The sequence below is a fragment of the Syngnathus scovelli genome, chromosome 13 (assembly GCF_024217435.2).
Source record: "Syngnathus scovelli strain Florida chromosome 13, RoL_Ssco_1.2, whole genome shotgun sequence".
Classification (NCBI taxonomy): Eukaryota; Metazoa; Chordata; class Actinopteri; order Syngnathiformes; family Syngnathidae; genus Syngnathus; species Syngnathus scovelli.
In genome coordinates, this window is record NC_090859.1 from 876,960 (window position 1) to 891,964 (window position 15,005).

General features: G+C 45.0%; 1 protein-coding gene across 5 annotated transcripts in view; it reads right to left on the reverse strand.

Annotated features, from left to right (window-relative positions):
• lmnb1 (lamin B1) overlaps window positions 1-15,005 on the reverse strand; it is a 66,898-nt gene that overhangs the window by 12,770 nt on the left and 39,123 nt on the right. For 3 of the 5 annotated variants that reach the window (XM_049738698.2, XM_049738701.2, XM_049738697.2), the window contains exons 2-9: window positions 14,495-14,651; window positions 14,218-14,343; window positions 7,123-7,293; window positions 2,765-2,890; window positions 1,721-1,941; window positions 1,413-1,641; window positions 1,218-1,322; window positions 485-604 (exon numbers count right to left, since the gene is read on the reverse strand). In XM_049738698.2, the coding sequence (XP_049594655.1) occupies window positions 485-604; window positions 1,218-1,322; window positions 1,413-1,641; window positions 1,721-1,941; window positions 2,765-2,890; window positions 7,123-7,293; window positions 14,218-14,343; window positions 14,495-14,651 (1,255 nt within the window). The remainder of the gene's footprint in view (window positions 1-484; window positions 605-1,217; window positions 1,323-1,412; window positions 1,642-1,720; window positions 1,942-2,764; window positions 2,891-7,122; window positions 7,294-14,217; window positions 14,344-14,494; window positions 14,652-15,005) is intronic. The other 2 variants (XM_049738700.2, XM_049738699.2) reach the window with 1 other exon arrangement.

Below are 15,005 nucleotides of genomic sequence, written 5' to 3' on the forward strand. Positions count from 1 at the left end.
ACTTAAACAAAAGTAGGCAGGTGCATACATTTGGGCACTCCTACAGAAAAATGACATCAATATTTAGTAGATCCTCCTTTTGCAGAAATAACAGCCTTTAAAGTCTAAACGTCCTATAGCTTCTAATAAGAGTCTGGATTCCGGAAATGTATGCACTTGCCTTAATTTCACTTCTCAAATATCACTGTTTGTCTGGTATATGATATATTTAACTGAAATTGCAGATCCAAACAAATGATTTATAAAGAAAAACCTGTGTGTGTGCGTGTGCGTATAACTAAATAACTAAATAAATAAATAATTTCTAAGAAGGTTACTGTAACATCAGCAGCCATTTGATTCTTTGCCTGACGTCTGGCCGATTAATCAGTTGGGCCCTACTCACTACTTGAGTGATTGTGTTGACTCCTTGAATTGCTGGTAGGAGGACCTAATATGTAAACAGAGGTGCTTGCAAATGATTGAGATTCACCCATGGTCTCACCTCTCCCTGTGCATTGATCAAAACCACATGGACGTCCTCCCCAAAACTCCAACAAGACTGGTGCTTCCAAATCAGATCAGTGGGGGATTTATAGCTCATGCCAGCATCAGAGGCCCAAAGCTGCGATCAGAGAGGGTGTGCTTGAGTGTTTGTGCCTTCTAAAAGTGTCATCAAAATCACATTTAATCACGCATCATTTCTGAGTTCAAACCTCATTTGCAACCCTTATGCCAACGGGATAACACAAAACAGAGTTAAAATACGCTAAAATTACAAAGAACCAAAAATTTGACTATTCTGAACAAAATCCTATTTAGTTTCTGCAAAGAAACTGGAGAACCAAACCCGAGGCAAGCTGAGCTGTTCGAGTGGGTCAGAACACCAGAGGTTCTCACAGAGTTACAAATATTGGTTGGTCAGTGTGAATGTCTTAAAGGTACCTCCTGTCCAGGCCAGTTTTTTATAATATTTGAACCACAAAATAAAATAAAAAATTTATGACGGTGGGTCTTCTATTTATGACAAAATTCTTTCCTACATAACCCAAATTTATACCATGCCATCTATCAATGATCGAGTAGGAAAACCCTGATTATTGTACAGATTCACATCTACTTACATTTTATTACAAACATTTGGACAGAAAGCCATGTTAGCTAAAATCGGTATGGTGGGAAGTTTGAGCATGCTACCGGCGTGGTCAATTGTTATATCACTGACTTTCAAATCTTACCGTGACTTTCTGTCCAGCTTTCATGCTATATTTAGGGGTGAATTTGAAAATGGCTGTCGCACTTCCAATAGTTTTTATCATTTCACAGCCCACCATGGCCTGGTCCTAAAACAAAGATAGAGGTTTACAGTTTATCCAGACAAGTGTGTAATCTTTTTTTCTTCATATGTTGAAAAGCACAGGATTAGCTCTTACCTCATCACCAGCGTTAAGGAGGCTGATGAACTTGCCATCAGTATCAATCTCCTCAATAACAATGGGTCCTGTGGCGGAATAGGCATGAGCAATGGACACTGAGCTGCTAGCTTCCTGTTCCTCAACATCGACACGTTTCCTTTTCCCCTGAGTCGTCCGAACACTCCGGATGCTGGTAGATACTCGAGACATAGTAACACGAGAAGGAGGGCTGGAAGACAGCTTCAATCTGAATTGAAGAAAGAGGTGGTTCATTACACAGGTTGAGCCAGACAGAAAATGGTTAAGTGGTTTTATCTGGTCGTTACCTTTCCTCTTCTCCCTCCAGAAGTTTGCGATACGCATTGATTTCCATGTCAAGAGCAAATTTTACATCAAGCAACTGTTCATATTCATTCAACTGATGCAGCATCTTTGCCTGTATCTCAGCCACTTGGCGGTCTTTTTCGGCCAGAAGTTTGCGGCTTGCATCTTTTTCCTTAGCAAGTACCGCCTCCAGTTCTGCAATGCGACCACGCCAACTACGAGTCTACAGATCAGAGTGCGGTGACAATTCGTATTATCCAAGTTGTACACATCAGACTTACAATTGCATAATAATCCAAAATTCAAACACCATCAACACTTCCCCAATCACGAATGATTTTATCAGCCGATTTTGGGCCTTTTCAAAGTAACAATAATCAGCCAGCGCCAGTGAAACCTCACTTTCTCATCAAACAGTGAATTCTGTTCAGTGGATATCGGCAGGAAGGAAAGGAGACACGTGGCTGACAGAATGTTTTTCTGTGTATATTACATCCATCACTAAAATGTCCATTAAGATGCAGTTTTTGTATGTTGAGAATACCTATCTTCATACATAGACTGCAATAATAGTGTGACGCAACCAAAATGAACAGTATCAATTTATTGGCCAACTCAATTGGGTATGAATTTCTGCTGAATGTAATCCACCATTATCGGTTTCAGTAAGCTATAATAGTGAGCGGTGCGCTCCTATTTTTAGAGTCTGTTTGTGTCTGTTTTTTTCAGCTCCTGCACAAGAAAGTGTGAAGTGGTTAATGTATATGACTTGTTACACACTGGTTCTCCAACAACTCCACATCTACTGTTTCAATGTATTCAGAAGCTAAAAGCAAATCTATAGATTTTGGCTTTGGTCTTTCTAAATTATACTCTTCATTATTTGTACAGCTGCAGGATACATTGGTTTCAAGCATGTAATCAATTGGTGAGTTCAATTATGCAAAGCCACCCATATAGCTTATGCCTTAAAGGCATCTAAGCGCTAAAACGGGTTGTCCATTTGGAAAGCATGGGAAAATCCCAACAAGTAAATTTGACTCGACCTCTTTCCGTAGTCCTTCCAGTTGGGCAGTGAGGCTCTCAATCCTTACGGTTGACTCTCTCAGCTCCTCTCGGGCAATGCTGGCCGACGCTCCATTCATTTCAGACAATCGGCGCATATTATCCATCTTCAAGCACAAACATATACTTAATGTAGTTTGGTCTAACTGACACAAAAGAGGAAGCATGCTGGACGGCTTTCTTCCTGGCAGGCAGGCAGGAAATTATTTTTTTCAAGTACTGGTTATGTCAGCTAAGTTCCTCATTTGCTCTGATGCCAGTAGTTTGACCAAGTCTCAGGTCACACAGTCTTTTGTTTGTCTGTATGACTTGTGTTTCGTTGAAGAAAAATGATACTCTACTTCAAGTCATGCAAGTCAAATCAACTTTTAAATTGACACAAACCAAGACAAAACTGAAACCTTGCACATTAAGTTCTGCAGTCAAAGGTGCTGAGCAGAATGATACTACATATTAAGTATTTTTGTTACGATAAGGGCTACAGCCCTATTATTACTGTATTTTCCGCACCATAAGACTCAATTGCGGGGTCAACTTTGTATTTAATCCACACATAGGGCGCACCGGATTATAGGGCGCATGCATGCCATGACTTACGGTAAACAAAAAAAAAAAAACGTCACGGGAGCAAGACAGTGAGTTCAGTTGTACTTTATTCTACTGTTTAACCATGTACACTACTGTACTCACATTATTGTTCATCAATATTCATATGCAAATCCATCCAAGTCCTCATCTTCTGAATCCAAATTAAACAGTTGGGCACATTCGCCATTAAACATGCCAAGTTCCTTCTCGTCGTTGTCACGTTCTTCTGCAATGATCCTGACTTTTTAGAAAGCTCTAATTGTGCCTCGTAGACATGTCTCGTCTATGCCAATTTAGAGGGTCCTAATGCTGTTTCTCAGCATAAACGATAGTATTTATTTATCAATGCCGGCGAAGGTACGTACTCAACGTGTTACATACAGTCCTCTGATTGGTTTACTGCCCCGATCTACGTAAAACGTAATGTCCTCTTATTGGTTCATCGGGTCTACATATTATACCTGTATATTATGTCTTTGTGTGGCGGAAGCCACACAAAACAACTTTATAGATTTGCACAAACGGTAGTATTTAATATCAATGGTGTTACGTCGAGTCTCCTGATTTTTTTTTGCCCCAATCTACGTAATTCGTAATTTACTCTGATTGGTTCATCGGGTCTTCATATTACACGCCTGTATAATACAGAAGCCACACAAAACAACTTGACAGATTTTGGAATTTGGTCCGCACAAAAGGCGCACCTTCATTTTTTAAGAAGATTCAAGGCTTTTAAGTGCGCCTTATGGTGCGAAAAATATGGTACGTTTTAAAAGGGTGCAGTCGTTTAACAAAATTTCTTTGTTCTATGCAGCCCCACTCGTCTAAACACAGTATTCTGTCTAATATTATTTTAATGAAATGTAACTTAAGTAGCAAAATCCATAAATTTTTATCCATCTCAGGGTTGTGCCATTTACTGTAAACTTAAATGGCATCACAGTGCCCACGGGCTTAGCTTTGCGAACATCACATCACCAAAGCCAGAAAACAGGTGTGCTGTGACCTCTTGTTAACCTGGCCCTTATGTTTGTGTTAAATCAAAGTAAGTTCAACTATGCTTTGAATAAGAATGATCCAACTTTAGGGCCCAAACAAGTAGTTGAATGTTGTTCAATTTTGTGCAATATCTGCAGTCAATTAGAAATTTGCTCATTTTAATTAAAGCAACTGAAATTGCTTCATTTTTTATACAATTCATGAATTGTTTAAAAAATCGTTAGTTGCAGCCCTATTCTTAATGAACTGCTATTCTTAATGAACTCTTTTTTCAATATAAAGGGAAATGTGCTTTCGGCAGTTTGCAAACATATTTTTAAGGTTGTGTTAAACTTATAATCATATTAATATAATATCTAGTATTGGCGTGCTCGTGTGGATTGGTGGGTGGCGAAGAATGTGGAGGCGAACTGCATGAACTTGTTTTCGTTGAAGTGTTGTAGATAGGCCCAGACAGGGAGTACCTCAAGGTCAGTGAGAAACGAGAACAACAGCACGTCTATGTGGTTGGGCTTCGCGGGGAAATCCAACCACCTGACCTCAGCGATAACACCGACATGGGGAGGAGATGGCCATCGACCAATCATCTCACAATATTTTGCATGCTTTAATATTCATATTGTGTTTCTTTAAAACTGGGCAACCCGGAAGAATGTGTCGTCTTTTGGTGGTCACAAAAACGCACGAGTTTTAGTGTGAGGGACCCGGGACCCAGGCCTGTATTAGTGCGCTTTGTCAGGAATAAACAATTGGTAAATTTGGTCTGATTGATCTACTGGTCTTCTCTTTGACAGAACGAACTCGCAAAATTGTTAGGTGTGCCAGTGTGTGGATTAGGACATAGCAATTTATGTGTTAAGTGTTGATCGCAATTTGGAGTCAGATCAATAACTAAAATCCGTAACCTAACAATTTCTTGGTGACCGCGGACGTGATGTCAAGAGAAGGGTAATTGACAACTCGTGGTCTTTAGCCAAGACACCGGACAGTGTCAGGGACACTGTCTCCCGGTCGGCGAACCGTTTGGAATAAGCGCACAACGTTGAGCTGGTACGACGTCTCCTCAACCCTGAGCTCATCACCGATAAGGTAAGCAGAATACCTGTTACTATAAGTCGAAATGCTGCAAATTGAAAGAGGAAATTTAAGAGGAGACTGTCGTTCAGATCAAATAAGGTGTGCATGAAGTTAAGATACATACGGTGAATAAGTTTGGAACTTACGTGTGTAACGTGTACGGTAAAGTCAGGGACTTACGCGTACTACGGATAGGTCAGGGACCTAGTGCTTCGTCGTGGCGGACAAGGGTGCGGTGACAATCGTATTCAAATAGCTGGGGTTTTTTAGAGATCCCCGAGGGGAAGTGAGGCCTCCTCAAAAAATATCCGGTGGTAACAGTTCCTCCTGTGAGAGATCAGACCGCTAAAATATCCAAAATGAATCAAATTGGGGGGAGAGTGTGTGTGCGCGCAGAGGATCCTCATGAGTGGGTGTGTATATGAGTGTGTGTGAGTGAGATGTGTGTTCTATGGAAGAAATCAGTAATGGAGAATGTTTAGGAGGCTTTTGAGCGATAATAGGGAAATTGAGAAGTGGACAATGGTGTGTTTAAGTTGGTTAGAGAAACTAAGATGAGCAAGGTGTGGCAGTAGAGAAAATAAGGCGTGTGACAGAAAGTTACTAGAATGGTGGCTTGATAGGATGAGAATAAGAGACAACAAATGTTGTGTAGAAGACATTGAAAGATGTCGAATGTGAACATGATGAAGGGCGCAACAGCAAAGTTGGCCTGCCCTTTGAGAGCTTGAGACTGATGAGCGTGCCTGCACTCGCGCAAAGTCGCGGGTCTGGGCTGTGCGCGTGGGCCTGTGCTATGCTCGTGCGGGCGGTGGGCCAGCATCATGATTGTTGCAGGAAATGGCCAGCCTGTAACCGGTCAACATTGATGCCGCGACCGCCCCCCTCGCACGGGGGGTGCTATAGCCCGGGCGGGGCAGGGACAGCGTGAGTTTCTCAGTGAATGTTTGAAGCAGTGAGATTGAAGGAATGTATAAGCTGATGTGGAAGCGCAAATTGTGAGTGGTATTGACCGATAGAAAGTGACAAAGAAGCTACATGAGAGATGGATTCGAATCCCTTTGTCTGTGTGTGCGTGCGGATGCGTGTGTGTGTGTGTGTGTGTGTGTACGTGCGGTGTTGTGGATAGGCCCAGACAGGGAGTACCGGACGAGAACACCTCAAGGTCGGTGAGAAACGAGAACAACAGCACGTCTATGTGGTCGGGCTTCGCGGGGAAATCCAACCACCTGACCTCAGCGATAACACCGACATGGGGAAGATGGCCATCGACCAATCATCTCACAATATTTTGCATATAATTAAATATTCATATTGTGTTTCTTTAAAACTGGGCAACCCGGAAGAACGTGTCGTCTTTTGGTGGCCACAAAAACGCACGAGTTTTAGTGTGAGGGACCCGGGACCCAGGCCTGTATTAGTGCGCTTTGTCAGGAATAAACAATTGGTAAATTTGGTCTGATTGATCTACTGGTCTTCTCTTTGACAGAACGAACTCGCAAAATTGTTAGGTGCGCCAGTGTGTGGATTAGGACATAGCAATTTATGTGTTAAGTGTTGATCGTAATTTGGAGTCAGATCAATAACTAAAATCCGTAACCTAACAAATAGTAGAAAAGAAAATATTGTGCATATAAAATACACTATAGACAGTGTCCGTGGAGCATATCCATACTTTGTCGATGTAAGTGCTCTCCATGCTTTCTTTGTAGATTTTCATCTGCTCCTCATTCTGAAGCCTCATGTCTGCCAAGGCCAGACTCAATTTGGACTCATACTCCTCTTTGCGCCCAGAATCCACCTCCATAAGACGTGTCTCATACCGCTGCTGTGCTTCCTTCACTTCCTGTAAAACAAACCAGTAGTCTACACAACTGAGAAGCTCATGCGATATGCAAAGAAAGTGTCATTTGATTACTGAAAAACCATTGCATAGAAGGATCATCCATCCATCCATCCATCCATCCATCCATCCATCCATCCATCCATCCATCCATCCATCCATCCATCCATCCATCCATCCATCCAACCTAACTGTGAGGCGGTCGTTTAAGTCACAAGTGTCAAACTCAAGGCCCGGGGGGCCAGATACGGCACGCCACATCATTTTATGTGGCCCTGGAAGACAAATTGTGCATGAAATTCGTGTCATTACTAGAATTGCAAATTGTCTTCACTTTTAATATATTTTTTTTTAATATTTGACCAGTTTTTACTCGTCTGATTTGAAAACGAGTTATTTGTCAGTTTGTTTTGTAGCTTTTACTGTATGTAATATGAGGTGCTCATACATTTATTTGGGTTGACAGTCATAATGGCCCTCGGAAAGAAGCTATGACTACAATGCGGCCTGTGAAAAAAATGAGTTTGACACCCCTGGTTTAAGTAATGATTGCACACTTTCTGTAAAACCTATAAACGTCATTTCACTTCTCAAATATCACTGTGCTTTTCTGCTATATGATATTGTTAACTGAAATTGCTGATCCGAACAACCAATTTTTTATAAAGGAAAATCTTGCTTATGATCAGGGGTGCCCAAACTTTTTCATACGACTGTATTTTATCTGTACATTCTACTATACATACCTTAAATTTCTGACTATTAGCCGCTACATTTTGCTCAAGTTTTGAACCCTGCGGCTTGTAGTCCGGTGCAGCTTATCTATGGATTTTTCTGTGATATTTCCGATGACTTGATCACTTTTATACACACGTAAAAAGCCTGTGGACCGCTGTTGTGCGGCAACTGCTTTGCTAGGTGGAGGGATACATATGGGACACGGTGACTGGGGAGAAGAGTTGTGTGTTGATCGCATGTCCGCCAGGCAAATAGTGCCGTATAATTTACACAAAGAATAGACAGAACGAGATCAAGACTGACATTACTGAAGAAAGGAAGCTTTTATACACAAACCATCATTATGGGGGACAAAAGTAATGCATATGATGCCGCTTTTAAGTTAAAGGCAGTCAATGTTGATGACATTGTGTTGCGTCACCCTTCTCTTTATTTCCCGGTCACGTCTACTCTGGACCTATACGTGTCGCTCGCTAGTTTAATGTAACCTAGCGCTTCGTGCATGAATAAAATTAGCATGAACAGACCCTCATCATGGAAAATGCTAGAAGAAATGGATAAAGGCGACGACGAAAGAGAGACTGACCAAGTGTGTGGCGAAGGATATCTGACGCTGTTCCAATCGGACACTGAGGAGGAAGACTTCAATGGTTTCAGTGCACAGGAGGAAGATGAAGACGGCTCTTTTTTACTTTTACTGGTATGTTTTTTTCACCAGGCCTGTTAGTGCTGTGCTACCGTGTTGCTGCTGTGTTACCGTCGCGTCTCAGTGACTTTTACTGGTATGTTTTTTTTTTTTTTTTTACACAGCCCGATTAGTGCTGTGTTACTTCCGTGTTCCTGCGATATTACTGCCGTGCCGTATTTACGTGTTTCAAACTATTATTTAATGTTCTAATAATATATGCACTTAAATGGTTTCATATAGATTTATTGACACACAAAAACATGTACAGATGAGAGGTGACCCTACTTCTCGATTTCACTTATCGCGGGGTGGTTTATCCATCCATCCATCCATCTTCTTCCGCTTATCCGGGGTCGGGTCGCGGGGGCAGCAGCTTTAGGAGGGACTCCCAGACTTCCCTCTCCCCAGCCACTTCATCCAGCTCATCCCGGGGGATCCCAAGGCGTTCCCAGGCCAGCTGAGAGACATAGTCTCTCCAGCGCGTCCTGGGTCGTTCCCGGGGTCTCCTACCGGTGGGACATGCCCAGAACACCTCCCCAGGGGGGCGTCCAGGAGGCATCCTGATAAGATGCCCGAGCCACCTCATCTGGCTCCTCTCAACGTGGAGGAGTAGCGACTCTACTCTGAGTCTCTCCCGGATGACCGAGCTTCTCACCCTATCTCTAAGGGAGAGCCCGGACATCCTGCGGAGAAAACTCATTTCGGCCGCTTGTATCCGGGATCTCGTTCTTTCGGTCACGACCCATAGCTCGTGACCATATGTGAGGGTAGGAGCGTAAATCGACCGGTAAATTGAGAGCTTTGCCTTTTGGCTCAGCTCTCTCTTTACCACAACGGACCGGTACAAGGTCCGCATTACTGCTGACGCTGCACCGATCCGCCTGTCGATCTCGCGCTCCATCCTCCCCTCACTCGTGAACAAGACTCCAAGATACTTGAACTCCTCCACTTGGGGCAGGATCTCATCCCCGATCCGGAGAGGGCATTCCACCCTTTTCCGATCGAGGACCATGGACTCGGATTTGGAGGTGCTGACCCTCATCCCGACCGCTTCACACTCGGCTGCGAACCGTTCCAGCGAGAGCTGGAGATCACGGCCTGAAGAAGCCAACAGCACCACGTCATCTGCAAAAAGCAGAGACGCGATGCTGAGGTCCCCAAACCGGACCCCCTCAACGCCTCGGCTGCACCTAGAAATTCTGTCCATAAAAATTATTAACAGAATCGGTGACAAAGGGCAGCCTTGGCGGAGTCCAACCCTCACTGGGAACGAATCCGACTTACTGCCGGAAATGCGGACCAGACTCTGGCATCGGTGATACAGGGACCGAACCGCCCTTATCAGTTGGCTCGGCACCCCGTACTCCCGAAGCACCCTCCACAGAACCTCCCGAGGGACACGGTCGAACGCCTTCTCCAAGTCCACAAAACACATGTGGACTGGTTGGGCGAACTCCCATGCACCCTCGAGGATCCTGCCAAGGGTGTAGAGCTGGTCCACTGTTCCACGGCCAGGACGAAAGCCACACTGCTCCTCCTGGATCCGAGGTTCGACCTCCCGACGGACCCTCCTCTCCAGCACCCCTGAATAGACCTTACCGGGGAGGCTGAGGAGTGTGATTCCCCTGTAATTGGAACACACCCTCCGGTCCCCCTTCTTAAAGAGGGGAACCACCACCCCAGTCTGCCAATCCAGAGGCACTGTCCCCGATGTCCACGCAATGTTGTAGAGGCGTGTCAGCCATGACAGCCCCACAACATCCAGAGCCTTTAAGAACTCCGGGCGGATCGCATCCACCCCCGGGGCCTTGCCACCGAGGAGTTTTTTAACTACCTCGGTGACTTCGACCCCAGAGATTGGAGAATCCGCCTCAGAGTCTCCAGGCCTTGCTTCCTCAATAGAAGGCGTGTAGGTGGAATTGAGGAGGTCTTCGAAGTATTCTCCCCACCGACTCACGACGTCCCGAGTCGAGGTCAGCAGCACGCCATCCCCACTGTAAACAGTGTTGACGTTGCACTGCTTCCCCCTCCTGAGACGCCGGATGGTGGACCAGAATTTCCTCGAAGCCGTCCGGAAGTCATTCTCCATGGCCTCACCAAACTCCTCCCACGCCCGGGATTTTGCCTCAGCAACCGCTGAAGCCGCGTTCCGCTTGGCCATCCGGTACCTGTCAGCTGCCTCCGGAGTCCCGCAGGCCAAAACGGCCCGATAGGACTCCTTCTTCAGCTTGACGGCATCCCTTACCGCCGGTGTCCACCAGCTGGTTCGGGGATTGACGCCACGACAGGCACCAGCGACCTTACAGCCACAGCTTTGGTCGGCCGCCTCAACAATGGAGGCGCGGAACATGGTCCACTCAGACTCAATGTCCCCCGCCTCCCCCGGGACGTGGGAAAAGATCTGCCGGAGGAGGGAGTTGAAGCTCTTCCTGACAGGAGATTCTGCCAGACGTTCCCAGCAGACCCTCACAGAGCGTTTGGGTCTGCCAGGTCGGACCGGCATCTTCCCCCACCATCGGAGTCAACCCACCACCAGGTGGTGATCAGTTGACAGGGGTGGTTTAGGAACCAATTATCCGCGATAAACGAGGGATTACTCTATTTCAAATAGACGCTATAAAGACCGTTCAAAGCTAAATGACTAACACATAAACCTTAGTGCTAGTGATTTACTTTCCATGACTAATTTAAAAGCCCCTCCGTGAGTCGTCACCTTATTGTAGTGGGGGGGTTTGAGTGTCCTAATGATCCTAGGAGCCAAGTTGCCTGGGGGTTTATGCCCCTGGCAGTATCACCCATGGCAAATGGGTCCTAGGCGAGTGGCCAGACAAAGGACTCAGTTCTCCCTTGCCCGGACGCAAGTCACCGGGGGCACCCCCTCTAGAGCCAGGCCTGGAGGTGGGGCTCGAAGTGAGCGTCTGCCTGAAAAGGCAATGTAGGTCCCTCTTCCCATGGGCTCACCCCCTGTGGGAAGGACCAATGGGGTCGGGTGCAGAGTGAGCTGGGCGGTAGCCAAAGGTCTTGGGACCTTGGGGACCTTGGCAGTTCGATCCTTGGCTACAATAGATAGCTCTTGGGACATGGAATGTCTCCTCTCTGGCAGGGAAGGAGTCCGAGCTGGTGTGCCGGGCAGAAGACGTCCGACTAGACATAGTCGAACTTGCCTCCACATACAGTTTGGGTTCTGGTACGTCCTCTTGAGAGGGGCTGGACTCTCTTCCACTCTGGAATTGCCCACTGTGAGAGACGTTGAGCAGGCGTGGGCATACTCATTGCCCCCAGGCTGGGCGCCTGCACATTGGGGTTCACCACGGTGAACGAAGAGGGTAGCCTTCCTCCGCCTTTTGGTGGGGGGGAACGGGTCCTGACTCTTGTTTGTATCTTTGCACCAAACAGCAGTTCAGAGTACCCACCCTTTTTGGTGTCCTTGGAAGAAGTACTGGAGAGTGCTCTTTCTGGGGACTCCGTCGTTCTGCTGGGTCATTCAATGCTCACGCGGGCAATGACCTGGAGCGGCGTGATTGAGAGAAACCGGTCACGTTGAGTTGTATAGGATTAGGGTTTTGTCTCAGCTCTCAATTTACCAGTTGATCTACACACCTACCCTAACCAATGGTCACAAGCTATGGGTCGTAACCGAAAGAACAAGATCCCGGATACAAGCGGCCGAAATGAATTTCCTCCGCAAGGTGTCTGGGCTCATTAGGATGCCTCCCTGGGGAGGTGTTCTGGGCATGTCCCACAAGCAGGAGACCCCGGGGACAACCCAGGACGCGCTGAAGAGACTATGTCTTTCGGTTGGCCTGAAACACCTAGGGATTCCCAGGGATGAGCTGGACGAAGTGGCTGGGGAGAGGGAAGTCTGGGCGTCCCTCCTAAAGCTGCTGCCCCTGCAACCCGACCACGGATAACCAGTAGAAGATGGATGGATGGACTGATTTAAAGGCGTGTAATAAAAGGTCGGAACAGCACTCCATTGTGCCACCACAGAGACGGCGATCGGTAAGGGCTGTTTGATCTTTATGACTGCCTATGCTGCAATTTCCAGATACACTCGTATGTATGGCTTTGATTGTATTAGACCAGGGGTCTCAAACTCCAGTCCTCGGGGGCCGCATTCCTACACGTTTTCCAAGTTTCCCTCATTAAACACACCTGATTCAAATGATCAGTTCATCCTCACGTTCTGCAGGAGCCTGATAATTAAATCAGGTGTGTTTAACGAGGGAAACTTGGAAAACATGTAGGAATGCGGCCCCCGAGGACTGGAGTTTGAGACCCCTGTATTAGACTTTCAAGACTTTCTAAAAATAACGCGCTTATTGCCATTCCCAAATTCTGGACCCTGCACTCTGTGTAAAACAGAGTTTCAGGTGTATTAAATGTAATGTAATTCACAAGTTAAATGAATAATTGCTGTTTCAATATTTTTGTCCACTTGCGAAGTAGGTAGCTTCAGACAAAAGGTACTCTGTCCTGAAATAACAGCTGGAATTCTAAACATTTGTCTCGTACTCATAGCTTCATTGAAACAAAAGAATTAACCTTGCCATTCGAATCATATTGGAGGAGAATGTAGTAGGAAAATGACAATGTGATACATTACATAAGAAAAATCTCTAAAGTCGCGGGACCACAGGAAGTGAACTACAATCTAGTAGTACCTGCGTTTGGGCTTCGTTCGTGCTGGTTTGTGCCTTAAAAATTTGTGCTGCAACGGTTAAGTTATGAAACGTTTTTTTTTTTATAGGTCATCCAGAGTTCACCCAGCCCCCCATCTGCCCCAAATGAACCCGAAATGGTACCGTTTGTTGGTGTTTTGTTTGTGCTGCAAAAACTTTTGTTTGTGCTGCTACGGTTTTGTAGATATTACACATTTAATTTCTAACGATTATGTCGCGTATTTCAAACTCCTGGCATGCCACTGATGCAAGACGAACTTTAGGTAAATATGTTACACTATTGTAGCTTTTTTTCTAGCATACAGAAAACGTTCTTACCGTTTTCACTGCGGGAAATGGCTTGTAGTACAAGCATATTTCTCTAAATATGTTATTCTCATGCTCATTGGTTAATTACGTTATTATATATTAAGCCAAACTTTAATTTGTGCTGCTAAAGTTTCGTAGATATTACATATTTAATAGTAAATGAGGGGCTGGGTGACATCACTAGAAATTAAATGTGTAATAGCTATAGAACCGTAGCAGCACAAACAAAAGTTTTTGCAGCACAAACCAGCAACAAAGCACAAACAAACGGTACCATTTTGGGTTTATTTGGAGCAGATTAAAATTTTTTTACAGCACATACCAGCACAAACGAAGCTTCACGCAGGTCAATCTAGTTGGTCAGCTTTGTACAAATACTATAAGTGACGCTATATTTATGTGACGCACTAATAAATTCACAGCTATGAAAGTTAATACAAATCAAAAACACACTTACAGACCGATAATTGCATAACCTCAATCACTGCTTAAACACAATTACATCCTCACCTCCAGGTGCATGGTCTTACGAAACTCCATCTCCTCTTTCAGACTCTGATGGCGGTTTTTTAAGTCGACACGAACAAGCATCTCATCAGTAAGGTGCTTCTTAGTTTGAGCAAGATCAGAATTCAACTGACAAAGAAAGTTAAGAGATTATTTGTAGTCATCTAGCATAGAGATTTTTTTTTTAATGTTTCAGAACCAAACAGAAAAAGTGGATCATTATGTTGATGTACACTGATATTTAACGCTTGTAATTGATACAAGGAAAATTGTTTTTAACCTTAATTATCTGTTCTTGTTGGTCAGCCACGGTGGCCTCCAAGATGTTTTTTTCAGACAAGGATGTAGCAAGAATGACATTTTTTGCATTGAGCTGAGCTTCTAAATCCTTTAACTGGGCGTGGGCTTCTGCCACATCAAAGTCTTTTTTATGGTTGCTGGAGAGAAAGAGTACAGAGGATGACAATGTGAGATAATGTCACAGAAAGTACAGTTCAAATCTTGAAGTGGCCACAGGGGCACATTTACGCATTAACCCTGAAATTCCCACGGACTTCCAAAGGTCTTATGTGAATTTTTTTTTATTTAAAGTAACAACATCCCTCGCCACTTCGCGCTTCACCTTTCACGAATGCGCTACTTTGCGGGTTTATAAGTGACCGGAGACCGGCATTTAAATACACGCTGATAGCGCGGGGCGTGCCTCTGAGCAATGTGCATCACAGCGGAAAAGCGCAGAAAACGCGGCTGCCAGCCTGTCACGAATGAGGCAGGACAGCCTTGTGCAACGC